The 26,088-nt window shown below is 38.6% G+C and overlaps 1 protein-coding gene across 2 annotated transcripts; it reads left to right on the forward strand.

Moving 5' to 3' along the window:
• Positions 1 to 90: 90 nt before the first annotated feature.
• LOC133658701 (zinc finger protein 26-like) lies at positions 91 to 23,817 on the forward strand. 2 transcript variants are annotated; one of them, XM_062061042.1, is made up of 3 exons: positions 94 to 596; positions 7,954 to 8,172; positions 22,536 to 23,817. In XM_062061042.1, the coding sequence occupies exons 1-3, from the start codon at positions 410 to 412 to the stop codon at positions 23,288 to 23,290; spliced, it is 1,161 nt and encodes a 386-aa protein (XP_061917026.1). In that variant the 5' UTR covers positions 94 to 409; the 3' UTR covers positions 23,291 to 23,817. The 2 variants fall into 2 exon arrangements, with proteins under 2 accessions (XP_061917027.1, XP_061917026.1); XM_062061043.1 differs by lacking the exon at positions 7,954 to 8,172 and having other exon boundaries at positions 91 to 596.
• Positions 23,818 to 26,088: the final 2,271 nt, after the last annotated feature.

Here is a 26,088-nt window from a genome sequence, read left to right on the forward strand (position 1 = left end):
TAGAAAATCAAAAAGTGATCACGCTCCTGATTTACTACAAAGCTTTGAGTCTTCTGCGCATGACACATCTCGCGAGAGCAGAGCCGTCATAGACGAGAGCAGAACCGTCTTGTAACGTCAAGCGTGCCAACTGTCGTGAAAGCACATTGACGCAGAAAGAAGCCAGAAGAACGCTAATAAGTCAGTCTTATTATTTGTTCTCCAGTTTGAAATATTTACGTCGTATAAAATACATCTTTGATTCTTTAATTCAGGGTAAAATTGTCTCGATGTGCTAGAAGCACTTTGCTGGATCTCGTGCTCGTTTATTGTTCGTTAGCTTAGCTCGCTAGTTAGCTTAGCTTGTTAGCTGCTAACAGAAGTTATCAACACATCGCTAAGTAGAGTAAAGTGTTGTGATTGTGTGAAAATGTCTACATTACACATGTTGAGAGCGTTGGTGGATCAGCGACTAACTGCTGCCGTTGAAGAAATATTTGTAGTTTTAGAAAGAACGATAGCAGTATACGAGGCGGAACTTTCTAGAACAAAAGAGGAGAACTATCAACTACTGGACGCTGTTTTCAAGAAATATCAAGTTGTGTTACACAGAACAGGTTTGTTGACTTCTTACTCTCAGATGTTTACTAACTTTGTATCTGATTATTAACACCTTTCTTCAATAGATGGTCAATCAGTGGCCTAGTGGTTAGAGCAGACCTGGGCAAATTAAGGCCCGGGGGCCACATGCAACCCACCGGACGTTCCCAAATAATTGTTTAGATATTTAAGATGGAAATTTAAATATCTAAGTTTAAGTTAGATATTAAACTTAAACATTTCATACATTTGTTTTTTAAATGTATGATAATTACGGTTTTCCTGGTAATTCAAGTTTGAGTTCATAATTCCTGGTTTTCCAAAGCCCTATACAAAGTATTTCAATGGTTGGAATCTGAGCTTTTGCATGATATACCAGTTACTATGGTATTCTAATTAGATACTATGGTAATCTAATTAGTTACTATGGTAATCTAATTAGTTGCTATGGTATTCTAATTAGTTACTATGGTCATCTAATTTGTTACTATGGTATTTTAATTAGTTACTATGGTAATCTAATTAGTTACTATGGTGTTCTAATTAGTTACTATGGTATTCTAATTAGTTACTACGGTATTCTAATTAGTTACTATGGTCATCTAATTAGTTACTATGGTCATCTAATTAGTTACTATGGTCATCCAAGTCACAGCAGCTCAGACGAGGCACCAAGCAGTGTGGGCGGGGAGCGTTTCTACGGAGTGTTTCCTGAAATGTGGGTGTCAGGGACAGACGCGGAAGGAGATTTTCACAACAAAGTTCTAAAGCTTAGTGATATATCAGATTGTAAGTGTTTGTTTTTTTTACCCTTCGCGTTCATATTTCGCTGTGTTTGTTGCATTTTTCTTGATTGTAAAATATGTGGATGGAGAGGGGGTGTGACGTTCATATGTTGTCAATATTCAGTGTTTTATTCTTCATAGTTAATATTGTAAATCCCACATTCTTTAATTTCATGTACATTGTGGGTGTCTCATTCAGTAATTTTTTTTTAAATTCCATTATGTTTTTTCAGGCGTTTTTAGCATTCAATCAGACATTATTGTGAGGTTTTGTATTAGTGGTCCTAAAAATAGAAATACCGGCCCCCAGACACATTTTTTTCTCTAAATGTGGCCCCTGAGTCAAAATAATTGCCCAGGCCTGGGTTAGAGTGTCCGCCCTGAGATGGGTAAGTTGTGAGTTCATACCAAAGACTATACAAATGGGAGCCATTACCTCCCTGCTTGGCACTCAGCATTAAGGGTTGGAATTGGGGGTTAAATCACCAAAAATGATTCCCGGGCGCGGCCACCGCTGCTGCTCACTGCTCCCCTCACCTCCCAGGGGGTGATCAAGGGTGAGGGGTCAAATGCAGAGAATAATTTTGCCACACCTAGTGTGTGCGTGTGTGTGTGTGACTATCATTGGCACTTTAACTTGAACTTAATAGGAAGATGGTTTGTCTTGTGGGGATGATGCAATGCTTTCATTTACATTCTTCATGAAAACGAGACAGTTTGAGGTTGATGTTCCTCTCAGTTTGTAACAATCCAATCCAATCCACTTTATTTATATAGCACATTTACACAACAAGAATGTTTCCAAAGTGCTGCACAGCCATGTTAAAAGCAATATTAAAAACGATATTATGCTACACTAATGACTGAATAAAAACAAAGAATAAATGAATAGAAAACCAATACAAAAACAATATAAAAAATAAATATGATTAAAAACTATTTTAAAGGGTAAAACCAATTAAAACAGTAAAATAGACATCAAAATTTATTTAAAAAAACACAGAGGACAACAGAGGACAGAGGACCACACAACTCACGTAGTGTTAAAAGCCAAAGAATAAAAGTGGGTTTTAAGACAATGTGTGATTGATTGATTGAAGGAGTTATGAGAAGATTGCATAGGAAAGGCTACACTTTCATCACGGTACACATTCACTGCTCAGTGTTTCCCCCAGAAAATGTGTTAGTTAAGGTGGTGGGAGGGGGCGTTGCCGGACGGGGAAGGGGGTGGGTGGGTGTAAGGAACAGTGTAACTCCGCCTGTTGCCATCACGTCTCCACCTCATTGCTGCCACCACAGCCTGGGGGGGCAATAGACTACAGACTCTAATTACATTGAACACATTGTTTATTCAAAAATAACCAAATAACAATATCTTATAATAAATAAAAATATTAGAGAAATAAAGAAGCCTACCATTTTTGGTTACGTTTTCCGCTCCATTTGCAGAATGGCGATATACGATATATATATCTCCATATTTTCCCGTAAAGTACAAACAAAACACAAAACAGTCTGAGTTACCTGAGATACTAAGTATGTCATTATTATGACTTAGTAAGTCAATATTTTGACTTAGTAATTTGAGGTTAGTTTGTCTAAATTGTCAGACGATTGCTTCTCTGAGGTCTCCATCATGTCCAGAAGTCTCTTCTTTATCTGGACGTCGTCTTCTACTGCATTCAGCAACTTTGTCTCCATTGGAAGTTTTCCTTTTAGTCTGTCCTGCTTGTGGCTGTTGAGTGAAAAAAAAATAAAAAATTATAAGGATTTTTACAAAATGACATTCAACAATCATGAATACATTATTTGGGATAAAGCCACTTTAGCACAGGTGTAAGATAGTGACATGTTATTTACAACATGTCAAATGGTCCTCAACATCGTCAGGAAACAATGTGTGTCAATAAAACACTTCAAGCTATTTTAATTTTGACAGAAAAAAACAATATTTAATGCAACTGCAGTTTTACTTAACTCAATATTATTTATTACAAGAAACTATTCAAAGCATTTTTAATACAAGCCTATTTAAATACATGTAAAACAGCTGAAGTTTAATATATGCTTGCCATCTTGACTTCTGATTCCAAAGCAAGTATTTTTGTCACACTGTTGTCAAACAATGATCATATTCAAACAAATATGATTCCACATTGTTGAAAGTGGTCATCTGAGAGCATTTGGAATTGCAGTGCAGTTCATATAAAATGTTTTGATGCCCCATCTATCTGCCTTTTAACAATATTACTTCCTAGCAATGAAGTTAGCGCCCACATACCTGAAGTAGAGCTCTTCTCTCTTTCACCACAGAAGATTGTGGATTGCTCCTATTGGAATCTTGCTGCTCTTGTACATCATTGGGCATATCTTTGTCTGTGACCAGGCTGTCAAGGGTGAATGGAGAATCCCAACTCCTGTGAGAGCTTGTGTCAATATCTGATGTTTCTATTCCAAATGGAGTGGATGTAGTTGATGGAGAACCGCCCCAGGTCTGCTGGCATAGTTGGAAGTACAGCAAAACAACTCTAGCGTAACCACTTCTTCCACCAGCGTCCACTGCTTGTCTGTACTTTCCACCAATCACTTTCAGTTTAGTGTGGATAGTTGTTTTTGTCATGTCCTCTTTCCGATGAAGATATTCCTCAGATGTCCCTCCAAGTCCGTACCGTTCAAAAATAGGGTAAGAATGTCACTAGACTTGGACTGGCAAGTTTCCCAGTCAGCACTTTGTTGAGTTTTGTTAACTTTAAGCTCCAAAATGATGCTTAAAATTAGCTCTACTTCTCTGTCAGTCCACATAGATAATTATTTCTTGCCGTGACCCGCCATTTTTGCTATATGCCGCCTCCGGAAATGACGTTTTGGATGTTTCTGATTGGCTAAAATGGTCTTAAGTCCTAGGCTACAGCGCCCCCAGTATTTTGGCTTGTGTATGACACTCAGTGTATGCCTTTGCTTGGGGACAGTAATAGTTTTTTTAAATGCACACGTGTGGCTGGAGATCCTGTTAAGACGTTAGTTTAGGCGGTAGCTCTTTGTTGTTAAGGTGACCGCCTTAACAACAAAACCCTGCGGGAAACCCTGCTGCTACAAGAAAGCCTGAGATGGTTTCAGTGGAAATATGTTTTAACTCACATTACTAAGTATAAATTAGCATTTACAATACAAATATACTGCAAGAAAATAAATGAAAATATAATTTACAATAAGCAAAAGGCTTTGTATAGTCCCAGTTACGAGTAGCCGCAACTTGTAATATCTTCTCTTTTTGATAGGGAGTTCCACATTTTGGTGGGATAGCAAGAAAACGATTTAGAACCTTTTTCGTAGTGAAATCTGGGTTGAATGTCATTTGTACAACTACCTCTGGGTAGTTGCAATACATGGGTATTTTAGTGTTATGGTGTATCTTGTACACCAGACCAACTGCAAGAAGCTGTACTCTGAAATGGTTGGCAGAAAGGTGAGCCCGAGTAGGACGGTTGAGTAGAAGCCCAATCATTTTGTTTTGGCTGTCTGGAGTTTGTTTTTCAGGGCTTTTAAGGCGTCACGGTACCAAACATGAACTCTGTAGTCAAAGTGGGGTTAAATGAGTGCTTGTGTTAGAGTCTTAAATGTATTTCTACCCACCAGCGGGGTGATCCTACTAAGTAAGAACTAGGTGTTGTATGGTATACCGGTATTGGTATAGTACCGCAATATTAATGAATCATATTTGGTACTATACCGCCTGTAAAAAGTACTACTTCTATGATTATATCATTATATTTTGGCATCACAACATCTTCTTTTGTTTAAAAAAAATTATATAATGTTTATAAAGTCAGTAAATATGTCCCTGGACACATGAGGACTTTAAATATGACCAATGTATGATCCTGTAACTACTTGGTATCAGACTGATACCCAAATTTGTGGTATCATCCAAAACTAATGTCAAGTATCCAAACAACAGAAGAATAAGTGATTGTTACATTTTAACAGAAGTGTAGATAGAACATATTAAAACAGAAAATAAGCAGATATTAACAGTAAATCAAATCAAATCAAATCAACTTTATTTATAAAGCACATTTAAAATTTACCACAGGGGTAGCCAAAGTGCTGTACAATGGGCAGGTTAAAAATAATACGAGAACCGAGCAAACACAACACAACACAAACAGAACACAATAAAAAAAAAAATATATATATATATATAAAAACATAAAAACAGGTTCACAGCAGGTGTATTATGGGGCGCCATTGCAGGGTGGGTATCACTCAGTGTTAAAAGCCATGGAATAAAAGTATGTTTTTAAGAGAGATTTAAAAACAGGAAGAGAGGAGGCTTGTCTAACACTAAGAGGTAGGTCGTTCCAGAGCTTGGGAGGAGCAGCGGCGAAAGCTCTGTCACCTCTAAGCTTCAGCCTTGTCTCCGGGACCGTCAGTAGCAGCTGATCGGCTGATCTTAGGGATCGGGTGGGGCAGTAAGGCTGAAGGAGGTCGGAGAGATATGTTGGCGCGAGGTTGTTTAGACATTTAAAAACAAATAAAAGGAGTTTAAAATTGATTCTGTAACGCAAAGGGAGCCAGTGAAGGAACGCTAATATAGGGGTGATGTGCTCACGTCTGCGGGTCTGTGTTAGCAGACGAGCAGCAGAGTTCTGCACGAGCTGCAGGCGGGCGAGGGAGGCCTGGCTAATGCCTACATACAGGGCATTGCAGTAGTCTAAACGAGTCGAGATAAAGGCGTGGATTAATTTCTCAAGATCATGTCCTGATAGAAGCGGTTTCACTTTCGCTATTTGGCGTAATTGATAAAAGCTTTTTTGTACGACGCTGCTGATGTTTTTCGAATTTAAAATCTGAGTCAAACTTTACCCCCAGAAATGAAGAAGTAGATTAATAATAAATTTTCTACCACTTGTCCTTAATATTTTTGACAAAATAATACGTGTATAATTGACACAATATGTTACTGCATATGTCAGCAGACTAAATTAGGAGTCTTTGTTTGTTTACTTACTACTAAAATACAAGTTGTCTAGTATGTTCACTATTTTATTTAAGGACAAACTTGCAATAAGAAACATATGTTTAATGTACCCGAAGACTTTTTGTTATAATAAAGCCAATAATGCACTTTTTTGTGGTCCTTTCTATTTAGAAAAGTATCGAAAAGTATCAAAATACATTTTGGTACAGGTCCCGGTACCAAAATATTGGTATTGGGACAACACTAGTAAGAACAGAATTTGTTGGTTGATTCTTTGACTACCTTAGTAGTCATTTTTTCACTGGAGAGATTAGTCTGTACGATGCAGCCAAGATAGGTCATCTCATTTTTGTTTGTTATAATATTGTCACCCACTTTGACTTTGAAGTTATCTACTTTTCTGAGGTTAGGAATTGACCCAAAAACCTGTGTACTTGCAAGTACCAGGCGAGTCTTAATTGGCCAGTTTGTCATTGAAAGCCTTGCTAGTTTTGATTGAGAGTCTAGGTCTTAAGGATTGTAGCTTTGCTTGTTTTGTGGCCGTCAGCCTCGGTTCTATGTTTTTTATGGGTACAGAAAATGATGTAATGATCACTTAAGCCGCATAAGGTAGTTCCACTTGTGGTGATCTTAGACTGGTCAGAAGTAACAACGAGGTCTATGAAGGTTTAAAAGGACTCACTCACCCTGGTAGTTTGCTTAATGAGCTAAGTGAGACAATGTTGGTGGCACAGCTTAGTGAAGGTTTTAAAAATGGGTGCATCCTTTCAGGACATATCTGTGTTCCAGTCCCCAAGAAGATGTAAACCTGTATCAACATGTTTACACAAAACTCACACACTCACCAAATATATGTTATACTGTAATCACATCTGATTAAAGTTATAATTTCACTTCCTGATTCTGACTTACATGCAACAATAAGAAAAGTAAACATTTATTTTCAATAACCAAAGTAGTCAACACTTGAATTATTAAAAGAACATAAAGGTGACTGACTTTCCTTCAGCGTGTCGTAGATGGTCTCCAATTCCTAAAGAGGAATTGTTGATGGAGATACTCCATAAAACACCACATAGTAAAACATGTTTTGGTAAAAGTTCCTTTTGGCCCAGCCAACAAAATGACCACAAAAAAGTATTTTGCATCATGACAAAAACTTACCATGAATGTTTTTTTAAGTGATTTTGGAATTAGATTTTTTATTTCCATGATATTGAAGTTATGGTGATGACTATGTCATTACAAGATTGTGGTTGAGTTTAGAGATAAAGTTTAGGTGTCATAGACCGTATACAGAATAAAATATTTACACACTTTACATCAGTGAGTGTAAAGTTAAGAATGCCTCAATCAATGCTGCCTCGTACTTATAAAAACTTTTCTAATTGCCCCCATCAAATTTCCAAGTCTGTTTTTGTACTCACTTTTGAATTAATTTTAGTGGCTGGGACAAAAGGTGGTATTTCCTGCATTTTTATTGGTTGTTTTGCTACACACTTTTAACACAACACACAGAAGAACGCAAATAATGTCATTGTGTTAACAGTGTCAGTCCAAAACTATGTATATTCTCTTTTTTATCTTATTTACTTATTTACCCAACAGACGTCCAGCAGCCCCCTCACATTAAATATGATGAGGAGGATCCACAGCCCCCCCACATGAAAGAGGAAGAGAAGGAAGTGTGGATCAGTCAGGAGGGAAAGTGTGTTGTAGGGCAGGAGGAGGATGATGTCAGCAAGTTTCCACTGACTGTTGTCTCTGTGAAGACTGAAGAGCATGAAGACAAAGCACCTGAGTCCTCACAGCTTCATCACAGTCCAAGTAAGCACATATCATTTTATTCTCAGGGCATTCAATCCATCACAACTGGACTGTTCACTTTGTCTTAGAAGACTCATCCAAGTAGGCTTCATCACTTCATGCTCATACACTTCCAGTCTTAAATCTAATCATTGGAATTTAGAGGGGAACTGCACTTTTTGGGGGGGGAATTTTTCTATCGCTCACAATCATTATAAAAGACATAATTGTGGATATATTAAAAAAAAATATGGCGATATGACCTTTTATTAATATGTGGATATGTTTAGGCAATGTCACGATACACCATATATTTGTGGATATTTTAGGCCATGTCACGATACACCATATATATGTGGATATGTTTAGTCCATGTCACGATACACCATATATTTGTGGATATGTTTAGGCCATGTCACGATACACCATATATATGTGGATATGTTTTGTCCATGTCACGATACACCATATATATGTGGATATGTTTAGTCCATGTCACGATACACCATATATATGTGGATATGTTTAGGCCATGTCACGATACACCATATATATGTGGATATGTTTAGTCCATGTCACGATACACCATATATATGTGGATATGTTTAGGCCATGTCACGATACACCATATATATGTGGATATGTTTAGGCCATGTCACGATACACCATATATATGTGGATATTTTGCCTTAGCCTTGAATGAACACTTGATGCATATAATCACAGCAGTATGATGATTCTATGTGTTTATATTAAAACATTCTTCTTTATACTGCATTAAAGGCCTACTGAAATGATTTTTTTTAATTTAAACGGGGATAGCAGATCTATTCTATGTGTCATACTTGATCATTTCGCGATACTGCCATATTTTTGCTGAAAGGATTTAGTATAGAACAACGACGATAAAGATCGCAACTTTTGGTATCTGATAAAAAAAAGGCTTGCCCCTACCGGAAGTAGCATGACGTAGTCAATTGAACATATACGCAAAGTTCCCTATTGTTTACAATAATGGCCGCATGAAGTGAGAGAGATTCGGACCGAGAAAGCGACAATTTCCCCATTAATTTGAGCGAGGATGAAAGATTTGTGGATGAGTAAAGTGCAAGTGAAGGACTAGTGGGGAGTTGAAGCTATTCAGATAGGGAAGATGCTGTGAGAGCCGGGGGTGACCTGATATTCAGCTGCGAATGACTACAACAGTAAATAAACACAAGACATATATATACTCTATTAGCCACAACACAACCAGGCTTATATTTAATATGCCACAAATTAATCCTGCATAAAAACACCTCAGTGTTTGTTATGCTAGCTCCTAGCTCCTATGCTAGCTCCTAGCTCCTAGCTCCATATAAGCCGCCAATCCAATTCAAACACCTGATCAACACACACAATCACTCAGCCCAAAAGACCGTTCACCTAACCCAAGGTTCATAAAGCTTATATATTTAAACAAAGTAACGTACGTAACGCGCACGTACTGGCAAGCGATCAAATGTTTGGAAGCGCAGCTGCTACTCACGGTACCTGATATTCAGCTGGGAATGACTAACACAGTAAATAAACACAAGACATATATATACTCTATTAGCCACAACACAACCAGGCTTATATTTAATATGCCACAAATTAATCCTGCATAAAAACACCTACGTGTTTGTTATGCTAGCTCCTAGCTCTTCTGCTAGCTCCTAGCTCAGGGGTCGGCAACCTTTACCACTCAAAGAGCCATTTTGGCAAGTTTCACACATTAAAGAAAGTAATGGGAGCCACAAAAATGTTTTTAATATTTAAAATGAAAAACACCGCATACAAAGCTTACATGCTTTGTGCTATGTTAACCAGGGGTCTCAGACACACGCACCGGCACGCACTTTAATGTGGGAATTTGATGTTAGTGCAGCCCGCGAGTTTTGGATGAATGTCGCTTGCGTCACACTTGCCAATCCTCTCATTTTTCCCGGGAGGCTCCCGAATATCAGAGTGTGATGACACTGCATTTGGCGCCCTCTACAGTCTGCCCAATCAGTGAACCTGCTCGGCCACAAGTGGAATGCAGCTTTAGCTTGCTCACGTGAGAGACAGCAAGGCTACTAACTCAGCAGCCACACATCTTACACTGACGGTACCAATACCCAGAATCCCATGCAGCCCTAACTCTTCCGCTCAACCAACCACGAAGAGGGGGGGGGGGGGTTGATGTGTGGGGGGATTTGGTGGTAGCGGGGTGTATAATGTAGACCGGAAGAGTTAGGACTGCATGGGATTCTGGGTAATGGTTGTGTTGTGTTTATGTTGTGTTACAGTGGGATGTTCTCCAGAAATGTGTTTTTCATTCTTTTTTGGTGTGGGTTCACAGTGTGGCGCATATTTGTAACGTAACAATGTTGAAGTTGTTTGATACGGCTACCGTCAGTGTAAGCTGTGTGGCTGATGAGTAAGTATGCTTTGCTGTCTACTGTGTGAGCAAGTAATAACGACATGCAACATGTGGCTGGCCTGGCACGCTGTAAGTAAATGCTAAAGAGGACAATTACTGCAGTGCAATTAGGGCACGCCCTTTATATAGTAATTAGAGTGTTAATAGGAATATTTTTTCCTGGGAGTAGTCTATGAGAGGCACTGACATCCATAAGTCTCCTGGGAAAATCGAGGGGGTCGGCATGCATGTAGCTGAGCCGCATCAGAGTGGTCAAGGAGCCGCATGCGGCTCCGGAGCCGCGGGTTGCCGACCCCTGTCCTAGCTCCATAGAACATGCCAATACAATTCAAACACCTGATCAACACACACAATCACTCAGCCCAAAAGACCGTTCACCTAACCCAAGGTTCATAAAGCTTATATATTTAAACAAAGTTACGTACGTGACGCGCACGTACGGTCAAGCGATCAAATGTTTGGAAGCCAAAGCTGCATACTCACGGTAGCACGTCTGCGTCTTTGTCATCCAAATCAAAGTAATCCTGGTAAGAGTCTGTGTTGTCCCAGTTCTCTACAGGCGTCTGTGTATCGAAGTCAAAAGTCCTCTTGGTTTGAGTCTCTGTTATCCGAGTTCTTCCATCTTGACTGCATCTTTCGGGAATGTAAACAATAAAACACCGCCGGTGTTGTGTTGCTGCTGACTTCCCTCGCAAAATACGTCCGCTTTGCACCGAGAACTTTCTTCTTTGCTTGCTCAGCTTCTTTCTCCATAATGCAATGGACATAATTGCAACAGATTCACCAACACAGATGTCCAGAATACACCCAGAATGAGATGAAAACAGCTATTTCGTATTGGCTTCAATGTGGAAGCCATACCCGTGTTCCCCGGGCTACGTCACGCGCATACGTCATCCTCAGAGGCGTTTCGAACCGGAAGTTTAGCGGCAAATTTAAAATTGCACTTTATAAGTTAACCCGGCCGTATTGGCATGTGTTGCAATGTTAAGATTTCATCATTGATATATAAACTACCAGACTGCGTGGTCGGTAGTAGGGGCTTTCAGTAGGCCTTTAATATATGCTACTTTTAAACTTTCATGCAGAGAGGGAAACCACAACTAAGTAAATTTAGCAAAAGTGTATTTATTAAACAGTTATTAAGCAGTGGCACAAACATTCATGTCATTTCAAAACAGAAAGTGCAAGATTGTCAGACATTTTAAAACAAGCTATTAGTGCACTTTTGTGCATGATGTCACTAAGATGACATATCAAAACAACACTAAATTAAAGTGCACTTTTTGTACAGAACGCCACTACAATAATTAAAAACAAATAAAGTGCACTTTTGTGCATGATGTCACACAAGATATTTCAATAAGTGTCAAATAAAAATGAGCTGCATAATAGGAAATCAAATAGTAAGAAAGGGCATCTCTATCCTCCTTCAAAACTGCACTAAAACACCTCCAGGCAACTTCAACCCTAAACTAACTTTTTCTGATGATGCAATTGTTGATGACTGAAGTGTTGATACCAACTAATCCTAACCCCCCCTCCCCCTTTCACATCCCACACCCCGGATTATAAATAATGTAAACAATTCATTGTATATACTCTGATGATTATCTTGTGTGATGACTGTATTATGAAAATAGTATACAGGTATATCTGTATCATGAATCAATTTAAGTGGACCCCGACTTAAACAAGTTGAAAAACTTATTCGGGTGTTACCATTTAGTGGTCAATTGTACGGAATATGTACTTCACTGTGCAATCTACTAATAAAAGTTTCAATCAATCAAAATCAATAGTGTATGTCCTTCGCTATGTGGTAGGTTCCTGCGGATGTTATCTCCTTCTGTTGTTGACTATTTGTTTCATACGGTGTTGATGTGGAAATGGTTGCTTGGGCATTTTGTGGGTGTGGCACTGAACGGAGAATGTTGACATGCGGAGTTTCAAGCACTCTTCATTCTCTAGGGGGTGACTTTTCAAATGATGCTACATTAGCAGTGCTGCTACTTTTTGTAGCAACGCTTTTGCCGCATACTTGTTCACCATCTACCTGCTTGAAGCCAAACCACCACCAGACGATGGACCCCCTGCTGTTTGTCTTGGGAATTAATTATTCCTTCATTTGTTACCAGATTGGCACCTTCTTTCTCTCGTATTACCACTAGCACCACAGCTAACGTTACCATGTCGCTACCTGTCTGCTCCGTGAGAGCGTATGACGTTGCACACGTGACAGTATGTGACGTATGTAAGAAGGTGCGCTTGTTTTATGTCTCTGTGAGAAGGAGAGACAAGAAAGAGTGAGAAGAGCCTGTAGTGTAATGCCTGCAGCTAAAAGCAACTGTGTGAGAACATATACTCCAATATCACCATATAGTCATTTTCTATATCGCACAGAGACAAACCCACGATATATCCAGTATATTCCATATATCACCCAGCCCTAATTCTAACTCGTAAATGTAAATAAAAGTCCACTTGCAATGGAGCCAATGGGAGGTCCTCTATAACCATCCAAAATACACCAACAATACTCCATTTGCATTTTGTGGCTTGAATGTCCACCAAGTGTTAGTTGACTTGACTTGACTTTATTTGGAACATGCAAGCATACAACATGATACATCACACATGTATGCATACAACACGATACATCACACATGCATGCATACAACATGATACATCACACATGCATGCATACAACATGATCAGTGTTGGGACTAACGCGTTACTGTAACACCGTTAGTTTCGGCGGTAACTAGTAATCTAACGCGTTATTTTTTATATTCAGTAACTCAGTTACCGTTACTACATGATGCGTTACTGCGTTATTTTACGTTACTTTTTATGTAGTATTGGCTTGAAACAGAAGATCTGAGTGTGTTTTGTGGCAGCACTATGGTGTCGTTTTTCTGAATCTCTTGTGTCACACGGAGGAGCCGCCGCGCTGTGTGTGTGTCTGAGTGTGGGAAGAAGAGGGAGGGGAGGGGTGCGCGCAGCAGCATTGGTGAGGGAGGGGCGGAGACAGAGAGAGCGAGAGAGTTGTTAACACACATGCGTCGCCAGGCTCAGCTTTTTACCGATAGATTTATCAGATTACATTTTTTATTATCTATAGCAGGGGTGTCAAAAGTGTGCCCCGGAGGCCATTTGCGGCCCACAGCTAATGTTTTAAAGGCCCACAGCACTTTCTAAAAATACTATTAAAATAAACAAAAACATAACAAAAGTGAAATAAAAAAGCTTAAGGGTGAAATGTAATTTAGAAAACGTTGCAATGTTGACTAATAAAACAAAGCTGTTTTTTTTTTTTTTCAAACTCATCGCTCAAAACATAATATTGAATCAAAATCAATGTTATTATGAATTATAGTACACACACTCTGTCAATTCTCTTATATACTCTTTATTTCTAGACTTCTAGAGTGTTTGATTATCACATCGCTCTAAATGTATAAAAAATACAATTCACAAACATAAAGAGGGATCCTAGTGGGCCAGGCCAATATTTCCTTATCTCTAAACTAAAACTGGGGAAATGTGTAGAGTGTTCTGAGCTTCACACATGATTTTATTTCAGAATTCCTTGAGAGAAAAAACACCTGGTTAGGCTTTGGTATGTAAAAATAAAGTTAAAGTACGTATTTCGTTTACAGCTATGTTGTTATCATGCTGTTTGTTACTTATGTATATTATGTTGCAGCTATTTAAAATAGTCAAGTCAATTTGTTCTGGCCTGAAATAAGTTGGCCCTTTGAAACATATCTTTGTCTTTGTGTGTTGTATGTAGACCACATTGTTTGTGTGTTGTATGTAGACCACATTGTTTGTGTGTTGTATGTAGACCACATTGTTTGTGTGTTGTATGTAGACCACATTGTTTGTGTGTTGTATGTAGACCACATTGTTTGTGTGTTGTATGTAGACCACATTGTTTGTGTGTTGTATGTAGACCACGTTGTTTGTGTGTTGTATGTAGACCACATTGTTTGTGTGTTGTATGTAGACCAAATTGTTTGTGTGTTGTATGTAGACCACATTGTTTGTGTGTTGTATGTAGACCACATTGTTTGTGTGTTGTATGTAGACCACATTGTTTGTGTGTTGTATGTAGAGCACATTGCTTGTGTGTTGTATGTAGATCACATTGTTTGTGTGTTGTATGTAGAGCACATTGTTTGTGTGTTGTATGTAGACCACATTATTTGTGTGTTGTATGTAGAGCACATTGCTTAGCAGAGTTCAGTGATGCAAATGCATGTCAAGTTGATCAACACATTGTATTATTCTCCCGTGCAATAACAGTACTGAAATGAAGGCTAAAAGGGCATTAATGGGAGCTTTAAAAAAAGAAGTAACTAAATAGTTACTTTTCACAGTAACACATTACTTTTTGGTGTAAGTAACTGAGTTAGTAACTGAGTTACTTTTGAAATGGAGTACCTAGTTACTGTAACTAGTTACTGGTTTTCAGTAACTAACCCAACACTGAACATGATACATCACACATGCATGCATACAACATGATACATCACACATGCATGCATACAACATGATACATCACACATGCATGCATACAACATGATACATCACACATGCATGCATACAACATGATACATCATACATGCATTTATACAACATGATACATCACACATGCAAGCATACAACATGATACATCACACATGCATGCATACAACATGATACATCACACATGCATGCATACAACATGATACATCACACATGCATGCATACAGCATGATACATCACACATGCAAGCATACAGCATGATACATCACACATGCATGCATACAACATGATACATCACACATGCATGCATACAACATGATACATCACACATGCATGCATACAACATGATACATCACACATGCATGCATACAACATGATACATCACACATGCATGCATACAACATGATACATCACACATGCATGCATACAACATGATGCATCACACATGCATGCATACAACATGATGCATCACACATGCATGCATACAACATGATGCATCACACATGCATGCATACAACATGATACATCACACATGCATGCATACAACATGATTCATCACACATGCATGCATACAACATGATACATCACACATGCATGCATACAACATGATACATCACACATGCATGCATACAACATGATACATCACACATGCATGCATACAACATGATACATCACACATGCATGCATACAACATGATACATCACACATGCATGCATACAACATGATACATCACACATGCATGCATACAACATGATACATCACACATGCATGCATACAGCATGATACATCACACATGCATTCATACAACATGATACATCACACATGCATGCATACAACATGATACATCACACATGCAAGCATACAGCATGATACATCACACATGCATGCATACAACATGATACATCACACATGCATGCATACAACATGATACATCACACATGCATGCATACAACATGATACATCACACATGCAAGCATACAGCATGATACATCACACATGCATGCATACAACATGATACATCACACATGCATGCATACAACATGATACATCACACATGCATGCATACAACATGATACATCACACATGCATGCATACAACATGATGCATCACACATGCATGCATACAACATGATGCATCACACATGCATGCATACAACATGATACATCACACATGCATGCATACAACATGATACATCACACATGCATGCATACAACATGATACATCACACATGCATGCATACAACATGATACATCACACATGCATGCATACAACATGATACATCACACATGCATGCATACAACATGATACATCACACATGCATGCATACAGCATGATACATCACACATGCATTCATACAACATGATACATCACACATGCATGCATACAACATGATACATCACACATGCAAGCATACAGCATGATACATCACACATGCATGCATACAACATGATACATCACACATGCATGCATACAACATGATACATCACACATGCATGCATACAACATGATACATCACACATGCAAGCATACAGCATGATACATCACACATGCATGCATACAACATGATACATCACACATGCATGCATACAACATGATACATCACACATGCATGCATACAACATGATACATCACACATGCATGCATACAACATGATACATCACACATGCAAGCATACAGCATGATACATCACACATGCATTCATACAACATGATACATCACACATGCATGCATACAACATGATACATCACACATGCAAGCATACAGCATGATACATCACACATGCATGCATACAACATGATACATCACACATGCATGCATACAACATGATACATCACACATGCATGCATACAACATGATACATCACACATGCAAGCATACAGCATGATACATCACACATGCATGCATACAACATGATACATCACACATGCATGCATACAACATGATACATCACACATGCATGCATACAACATGATACATCACACATGCATGCATACAACATGATGCATCACACATGCATGCATACAACATGATGCATCACACATGCATGCATACAACATGATGCATCACACATGCATGCATACAACATGATACATCACACATGCATGCATACAACATGATACATCACACATGCATGCATACAACATGATACATCACACATGCATGCATACAACATGATACATCACACATGCATGCATACAACATGATACATCACACATGCATGCATACAACATGATACATCACACATGCATGCATACAACATGATACATCACACATGCATGCATACAACATGATACATCACACATGCATGCATACAACATGATGCATCACACATGCATGCATACAACATGATGCATCACACATGCATGCATACAACATGATGCATCACACAAGCATGCATACAACATGATACATCACACATGCATGCATACAACATGATACATCACACATGCATGCATACAACATGATACATCACACATGCATGCATACAACATGATACATCACACATGCATGCATACAACATGATACATCACACATGCATGCATACAACATGATACATCACACATGCATGCATACAACATGATACATCACACATGCATGCATACAACATGATACATCACACATGCATGCATACAACATGATACATCACACATGCATGCATACAACATGATACATCACACATGCATGCATACAACATGATACATCACACATGCAAGCATACAGCATGATACATCACACATGCATGCATACAACATGATACATCACACATGCATGCATACAACATGATACATCACACATGCATGCATACAACATGATACATCACACATGCATGCATACAACATGATGCATCACACATGCATGCATACAACATGATGCATCACACATGCATGCATACAACATGATGCATCACACATGCATGCATACAACATGATACATCACACATGCATGCATACAACATGATACATCACACATGCATGCATACAACATGATACATCACACATGCATGCATACAACATGATACATCACACATGCATGCATACAACATGATACATCACACATGCATGCATACAACATGATACATCACACATGCATGCATACAACATGATACATCACACATGCATGCATACAACATGATACATCACACATGCATGCATACAACATGATGCATCACACATGCATGCATACAACATGATGCATCACACATGCATGCATACAACATGATGCATCACACAAGCATGCATACAACATGATACATCACACATGCATGCATACAACATGATACATCACACATGCATGCATACAACATGATACATCACACATGCATGCATACAACATGATACATCACACATGCATGCATACAACATGATACATCACACATGCATGCATACAACATGATACATCACACATGCATGCATACAACATGATACATCACACATGCATGCATACAACATGATACATCACACATGCATGCATACAACATGATACATCACACATGCATGCATACAACATGATACATCACACATGCATGCATACAACATGATACATCACACATGCATGCATACAACATGATGCATCACACATGCATGCATACAACATGATGCATCACACATGCATGCATACAACATGATGCATCACACAAGCATGCATACAACATGATACATCACACATGCATGCATACAACATGATACATCACACATGCATGCATACAACATGATACATCACACATGCATGCATACAACATGATACATCACACATGCATGCGTACAACATGATACATCACACATGCATGTATACAACATGATACATCACAATTTCCAGTTTGTCTATTCAACATGTTAGAAAAGGAGTAGGAAGAAGCAGAGCTTATTTAATCCTACCCCTTTTCTTTTACATAACAGTTGTTAACACTTTAGTTGACTTCCTGTTCTCAATGTATTCACAATATACTCCATAAGTAATCACAATAAAAATAAATCAATAATAATGAGTGAAGTAAGTTATATTTCATATGGTGAGATTAGTAAGATGATGTAGAAAATGAATGATGGATGAAATAAATTGAGAATGTTTATCATGGTTCTTCTTCTTTGTACTTTGTAAACACTTTAAGTGTGAAGAGTTTCTTGAAGTGGATCATATTAGTACATTGTTTGATTGCTTTGCTTCATCCATTCCATCATTTAATTCCACATACTGATATACTGAAGGTCTTAAGTGTTGTACGTGCATACAAATGTTTTAAATTACATTTTCCTCTAAGATTATATTTCTCCTCTTTAGTTGAGGAGAATTGTTGTACATTCTTGGCTAGCAGGTTATAGTTTGCTTTGTGTATCATTCTAGCTGTTTGCAAATTCACCTTATGTTGTATGTTTTGTATATGAGATTTCCAGTTCATTTTATCATCTATTAATACTCCCAAAAATCTGGTTTCTCTTACCCTTTCAATGTCTACTCCGTTTATTTGTATTTGTGTATGATGCTCTTTTCTACTGTTACCAAATAGCATTATTTTACTTTTACTGAGACTCAAAGATAGTCTGTTTTTGTCAAAGCATCTTTTTAATTTGTTCATTTCTTCTGTTATTATTTGTATTATCTTCTGTGTGTTCTCTCCTGAACAGAAAGCAGTTGTGTCGTCTGCAAATAAAACTAACTTTAAGTCCTTTGTAACTTTACAAATGTGGTTTATATAAAGATTAAACAATCTTGGTCCCAGTATTGATCCCTGGGGTACACCACAAGATATATCTAGCCGTGTTGACATATTTTCACCCATCTTCACATATTGCTTCCTGTTGGTTAAATAGCTTCTTATCCAGTTTAAGACCAAACCTCTGATGCCATATCCTTCTAGTTTTGTTATTAAAATATCATGATTAATTGTGTCAAATGCTTTAGTTAAAGGCCTACTGAAAGCCACTGCTAGCGACCACGCAGTCTGATAGTTTATATATCAATGATGAAATCTTAACATTGCAACACATGCCAATACGGCCGGGTTAACTTATAAAGTGCAATTTTAAATTTCCCGCGAAACTTCCGCTTGAAAACGTCTATGTATGATGACGTATGCGCGTGACGTCAATGGTTGAAGCGGAAGTATTGGTACACCATTGTATCCAATACAAACAGCTCTGTTTTCATCGCAAAATTCCACAGTATTCTGGACATCTGTGTTGGTGAATCTTTTGCAATTTGTTTAATGAACAATGAAGACTGCAAAGAAGAAAGCTGTAGGTGGGATCGGTGTATTAGCGGCCGGCTGCAGCAACACAACCAGGAGGACTTTGAGTTGGATAGCAGACGCGCTATCCGACGCTAGCCGCCAACCGCATCGATGATCGGGTGAAGTCCTTCGTCGCGCCGTCGATCGCTGGAACGCAGGTGAGCACGGGTGTTGATGAGCAGATGAAGGCTGGCTGGCGTAGGTGGAGAGCTAATGTTTTTATCATAGCTCTGACGAGGTCCCGTAGCTAAGTTAGCTTCAATGGCGTCGTTAGCAACAGCATTGCTAGGCTTCGACAGGCGGCACAGCATTAACCGTGTAGTTACATGTCCAGTGTTTGGTTCAGTGTCTCCTGATAGTAGTATTGTTGATCTTCTGTCTATCCTTCCAGTCAGGGGCTTATTTATTTTGTTTCTATCTGCATTTAAGCACGATGCTATCACGTTAGCTCCGTAGCTAAAGTGGTTCACCGATGTATTGTCGTGGAGATAAAAGTCACTGTGAATGTCCATTTTGCGTTCTCGACTCTCATTTTCAAGAGGATATAGTATCCGAGGTGGTTTAAAATACAAATCCGTGATCCACAATAGAAAAAGGAGAGAGTGTGGAATCCAATGAGCCAGCTTGTACCTAAGTTACGGTCAGAGCGAAAAAAGATACGTCCTGTACTGCACTCAAGTCCTTCACTCTCATGTTCCTCATTCACGAATCTTTCATCCTCGCTCAAATTAATGGGGTAATCGTCGCTTTCTCTGTCCGAATCTCTCTCGCTGCTTGTGTAAACAATGGGGAATTGTGAGGAGTCCTTCAACCTGTGACGTCACGCTACTTCCGGTACAGGCAAGGCTTTTTTTTATCAGCGACCAAAAGTTGCGAACTTTATCGTCGATGTTCTCTACTAAATCCTTTCAGCAAAAATATGGCAATATCGCGAAATGATCAAGTATGACACATAGAATGGACCTGCTATCCCCGTTTAAATAAGAAAAAATCATTTCAGTAGGCCTTTAATGCTATCCATGTTGAGATATTTGCTGTGAATTCTGGTGCGTAGTTAGTAAACTGGTGTATGTCTCCATTCTTATAAATTGGTACGACTTTTGCAATTTTCATTTTGTCAGGGAATTTGCCGGTTAGAAATGATACGTTGCTGATATATGTCAGAGGTTCTGAAATGTCTTCTATAACCTTTTTTATGGTTACCATATCTATTCCATGACAGTCGCTTGAGGTCTTGGATTTACAATGTTTTACAATTTTGATTATTTATTCTTTTGTCACGTTCTTAAGAAACATGGAATTGGGATTTCTTTCTATGAGCTCATTCAAGTCCTCAACTGATCCATCATCTGCATTTGGAAATCTTTCTTCCACATTTTTTCCCATATTAACAAAGTCATCATTAAAATGTTCAACTATTTGGTTCATATTGTCATTTTTGTATTTCCATGTAGAAAGTACTGGGGGTAATCTTTCTTAGCAGCATTTTTAATGATGCTATTTAGGATGTTGCTCTCATGTTGTTTCTGTTCTTTTTTCATAATTGTCTGTAGTATTCCTTCTTACATGTTCCTAGTATACCAATTAGCTTGTTTTTATATTTATTATACTTATTTTCTGCCTCTATAGATGTCTGTGTTATTAATATTCCATATAATGTCTTTTTTTTGTGACAAGCATTTTTCAGTCCTTTTGTCATCCATGGTTGGTTGTTTTTCTTTTGCTTCTTACTAACTTCTTTCCATGCACAACATAAACATTGATATTATACATGTGGGCCAATATATATATATATATATATATATATATATATATATATATATATATATATATATATATATATATATATATATATATATATATATATATATATATACAGTATATATATGTATATATATATATATATATATATATATATATATATATATATACAGTATATATATAAATGCTGTTAAATGTAGCTTTGATGTGTCAAGCTACTTTTGCAGTGTAGCTTGTAGTGTAGCGTGCTACAATTCTCTGAGGATAGCTTAGCTACATTTAATTGAGAGTAACTTGTAGCTTAGCTTACTACATTGTCCAGGTAGCTTGCCCATCACTGTCTATTTGGCCTAGCTCACATGTCAATAGTTTGAATACTGCAAACTTCAATACAGTAACACCTCATTTGTTCTGCAGACGTCCAGCGGGTGTCAGCGGGGAGTCATGAAGAGGAGTGGCACACCAGTGTGGGACAGAAGGAGCTACAGGCCCCCTCCCACATTAAAGAGGAGCAGCTTCATGATGAAGATGAAGCTCAGTCCTTACAGCTTCATCACAGTCAAAGTGAGGAGAACAGAGGGGCGGAGCTTGTAAGTCAACACATCACAGAAGCTGATGGAGAGCATTGTGAAGATATAAAGTCAGAACCAGACAGCATCTTTGCTCCACTGTCAGACATGGACCACATGATGTCACACTCTTCTGATCACAGTGACCACATCCAAAAACCTTTGGAGAGTAAAAATGACTCGAAAGGTGATACGAGACATCACACTAACAACAAACACTTTGACTGCTCTGAATGTGGGAAATATTTTAAAAAGAAGAGTAATTTTACAGAACACATGAGAAAACATACTGGAGAGAAACCTTTTAGTTGCTCTGTTTGTAAGAAGAGTTTCTCCAGAAAGTTTGACAAGACCACACACATGAGAACACACACTGGAGAGAAACCTTTTAGTTGCTCAGGTTGTGCTAAAAGATTCAACACTAAGAAAGACATGACCAGACACATGAGAACACACACAGGTGAGAAACCTTTTACTTGCTCTGTTTGTAAGAAGAGTTTCTCCACAAAGGAACACATGACCAGACACATGAGAACACACACTGGAGAGAAACCTTTACTTGCTCTGTTTGTAAGAGGAGTTTCTCCACAAAGCAAGTCATGACCACACACATGAGAACACACACTGGAGAGAAACCGTTTATTTACACTGTGTGTGATAAGATGTTCATGTTTAAGTAACAGGTCAGTAAACGCAAGTGTGTAACAGTCATGGAAGCTGCAGGGATTTAAAAACACTTATTTTTTTATTTTATTTTATTTTATTTGTATTTATTTTATTTTTTATTTTATTTTAATATTTGATGTTGTATGTAGTGCTTCTCATCTTCTAGTCTTATATGTTGTCCTGTACTTACTTTTTAAGTTGTGTGCATGTATTGAATATTATATATGTAGCTACTATATTATTCTATTTTCTCATTGTTAAAGAAAGGACATCTTATTATTTTCATTTTTTTTTCACACATTTTTCCATTGCATTTTATTGATGTTATTGTCCAATTAAAAGTATGAATGAATAAAATGGTTTACAAAATGTGGACTCTGGTAGATTAGCAGCATTGTTACATCATGGATGTTAACTACTGCAAAACATCAACAAAGAAGAAAAATGCTGAACTTTAGAGCCATCGCGAGTGGAGTTGCTTGTTTTTATTGCTGCATTTCTACTTATTTCACCTCACATCTTCACTTTTAATCCTAAAGTCTTCTTCAAATATATTGTTGTAGGCTTATAACATTTATGTTTCTGATGTGTGTGTAGTCTGTGGAAAGGGTTGTTGTCCCTTGTGGATCCAATTGTTCACTTGCACAGATACATCTTCATCATCATTAGTTTATTATTTTTCTTCGGTCAATGGTCAACAAAATATACAGTTGTACATTCATAGATTGAAAAAGAAAATGTTGCAGACCGAAAGGGTTTGGCTGAAGTTGAACACTTATTGCGCCTAACCCTATAAACAATGTCAAGTACAAGATGAACTTCCGAAAATTATGAAATGTCCTTTGTACAACATATTATAATTACACATTATACACAACATAAACACAGTTCAATGATATACACAGTAAAGGCATGTGAAATATCCTTGTACACGTGTTAAACCTTTGCACCAATGATATACTATGTACAAACATTATTATTTATATATCACACTTAGTTTGTAATTAACATTGATCATAGTATTACCTACAGTGTTGATTCAAGAGTGATATATTTTTTCAAGACATTGGTCTTAAAGTGTTTTTTAAATGTGTGAATGGAACTAGAACATTTGAAGGAATCATCCAAGCTGTTTCTAACCCTGCAGTGTAACAGCATCACAGCTTGTTAGAGACCAGGGAAAACTGGAGCTCAGCGTTTTAGCGGCCCGGACAATAACATAAGAAGTGGCAGTAGTTGGTCAATGGGCAAGCAGTCAGAGCGTGGACTGTGGATGTCGGCCAGAGCGGAGTTATGTAACCCTGCCACGCCCGCTTCCCCCTTGTGGAGCCGAGCAGACACACTCCAGCGCCCACTGATGATTTACTGCCGAGGATGACACAGCGATTCCACGTTCCGTGCTCTCATCCCTCTGATGACTGGGACCAGCTGGATCAGTTGCAGTGTGTGCTATACAGCAGTGGTCCCCAACCACCGGGCCGCAGCCCGGTACCGATCCGCCGGTACCGATTGGTACCGGCAGGGGCGCCGACAAGGGGGGAGGGTAAAGGAGACGGATTCTAGGGGCCCATGATGGAGAGGGGCCCAGAGATTTGGTTGGGGAGGTTTTACAAGAGGGCAGCACGGTGGGAGAGGCATGTGCCTCACAATACGAAGGTCCTGAGTAGTCGTGAGTTCAATTCCGGGCTCGGGATCTTTCTGTGTGGAGTTTGCATGTTCTCCCCGTGGCTGTGTGGGTTCTACTCCGGCTTCCTCCCACCTCCAAAGACATGCACCTGGGGATAGGCCCCTCCCACCGCCAAGGACATGCACCTGGGGATAGGCCCCTCCCACCTCCAAAGACATGCACCTGGGGATAGGTTGATTGGCAACACTAAACGGTCCCTAGTGTGTGATGTTGTCTAACTGTGTTGGCCCTGTGATGAGGTGGCGACTTGTCCAGGGTGTACCCCGCCTTCCGCCCGACTGTAGCTGAGATAGGCTCCAGCACCCCCCGTGACCCCGAAGGGAATAAGCGGTAGAAAATGGATGGATGGATGGTTTTACAAGAAAAAATGTAAAATAAATCTGACCACTTGCTTATTTGTGTTGTACTGCACTGTTGATGCTGAATAAAGTGTTTTGAAAAAATATGTATATTTAATATTTGTGAAAATATAATAGAATTCAGAAAAATATGCCCCAAAAATTGCACAAGTCACAAAAGTTTTACCATTTGTGTTTTAACTTCTTTTTCCACTCAGCAGCTAAGAAAAAGGGTTACATGCCTTCAAAATAAAATGCAGATACAACATAGATGTGTCAAGATGGAGTGCGTACCACAGTGATTTATCAATCCTCTCTAACAATTGTGTGTCAATGTCTTCAGCTATTTCCTCAATGCGCCGAGTCACGGTGTAGCCGACAGAGGCACCTGTGATATCTTTTTTTAACAGCAAGCTCTCCTAGAAGAACTTCTTAACAGCAACCTCTCCTAGAAGAAATTCTTAACAGAAGCCTCTCCTAGAAGAACTTCTTAACAGCAACCTCTCCTAGAAGAACTTCTTAACAGCAGCCTCTCCTAGAAGAACTTCTTAACAGCAACCTCTTCTAGAAGAACTTCTTAACAGCAGCCTCTCCTAGAAGAACTTCGTAACAGCAGCCTCTCCTAGAAGAACTTCTTAACAGCAACCTTAACAGCAGCCTCTCCTAGAAGAAATTCTTAACAGCAACCTCTCCTAGAAGAACTTCTTAAC

The sequence above is a fragment of the Entelurus aequoreus genome, linkage group LG10 (genome assembly GCF_033978785.1).
Source record: "Entelurus aequoreus isolate RoL-2023_Sb linkage group LG10, RoL_Eaeq_v1.1, whole genome shotgun sequence".
NCBI classification, from domain to species: domain Eukaryota; kingdom Metazoa; phylum Chordata; class Actinopteri; order Syngnathiformes; family Syngnathidae; genus Entelurus; species Entelurus aequoreus.

Coding starts and splice junctions, on each gene's coding strand:
- LOC133658701 (XM_062061042.1), top strand. CDS start 410: ATGTCTACATTACACATGTTGAGAGCGTTGGTGGATCAGCGACTAACT. Junction 597..7,953: donor AGTTGTGTTACACAGAACAG/GTTTGTTGACTT, acceptor TTTACCCAACAG/ACGTCCAGCAGCCCCCTCAC. Junction 8,173..22,535: donor ACAGCTTCATCACAGTCCAA/GTAAGCACATAT, acceptor TTTGTTCTGCAG/ACGTCCAGCGGGTGTCAGCG.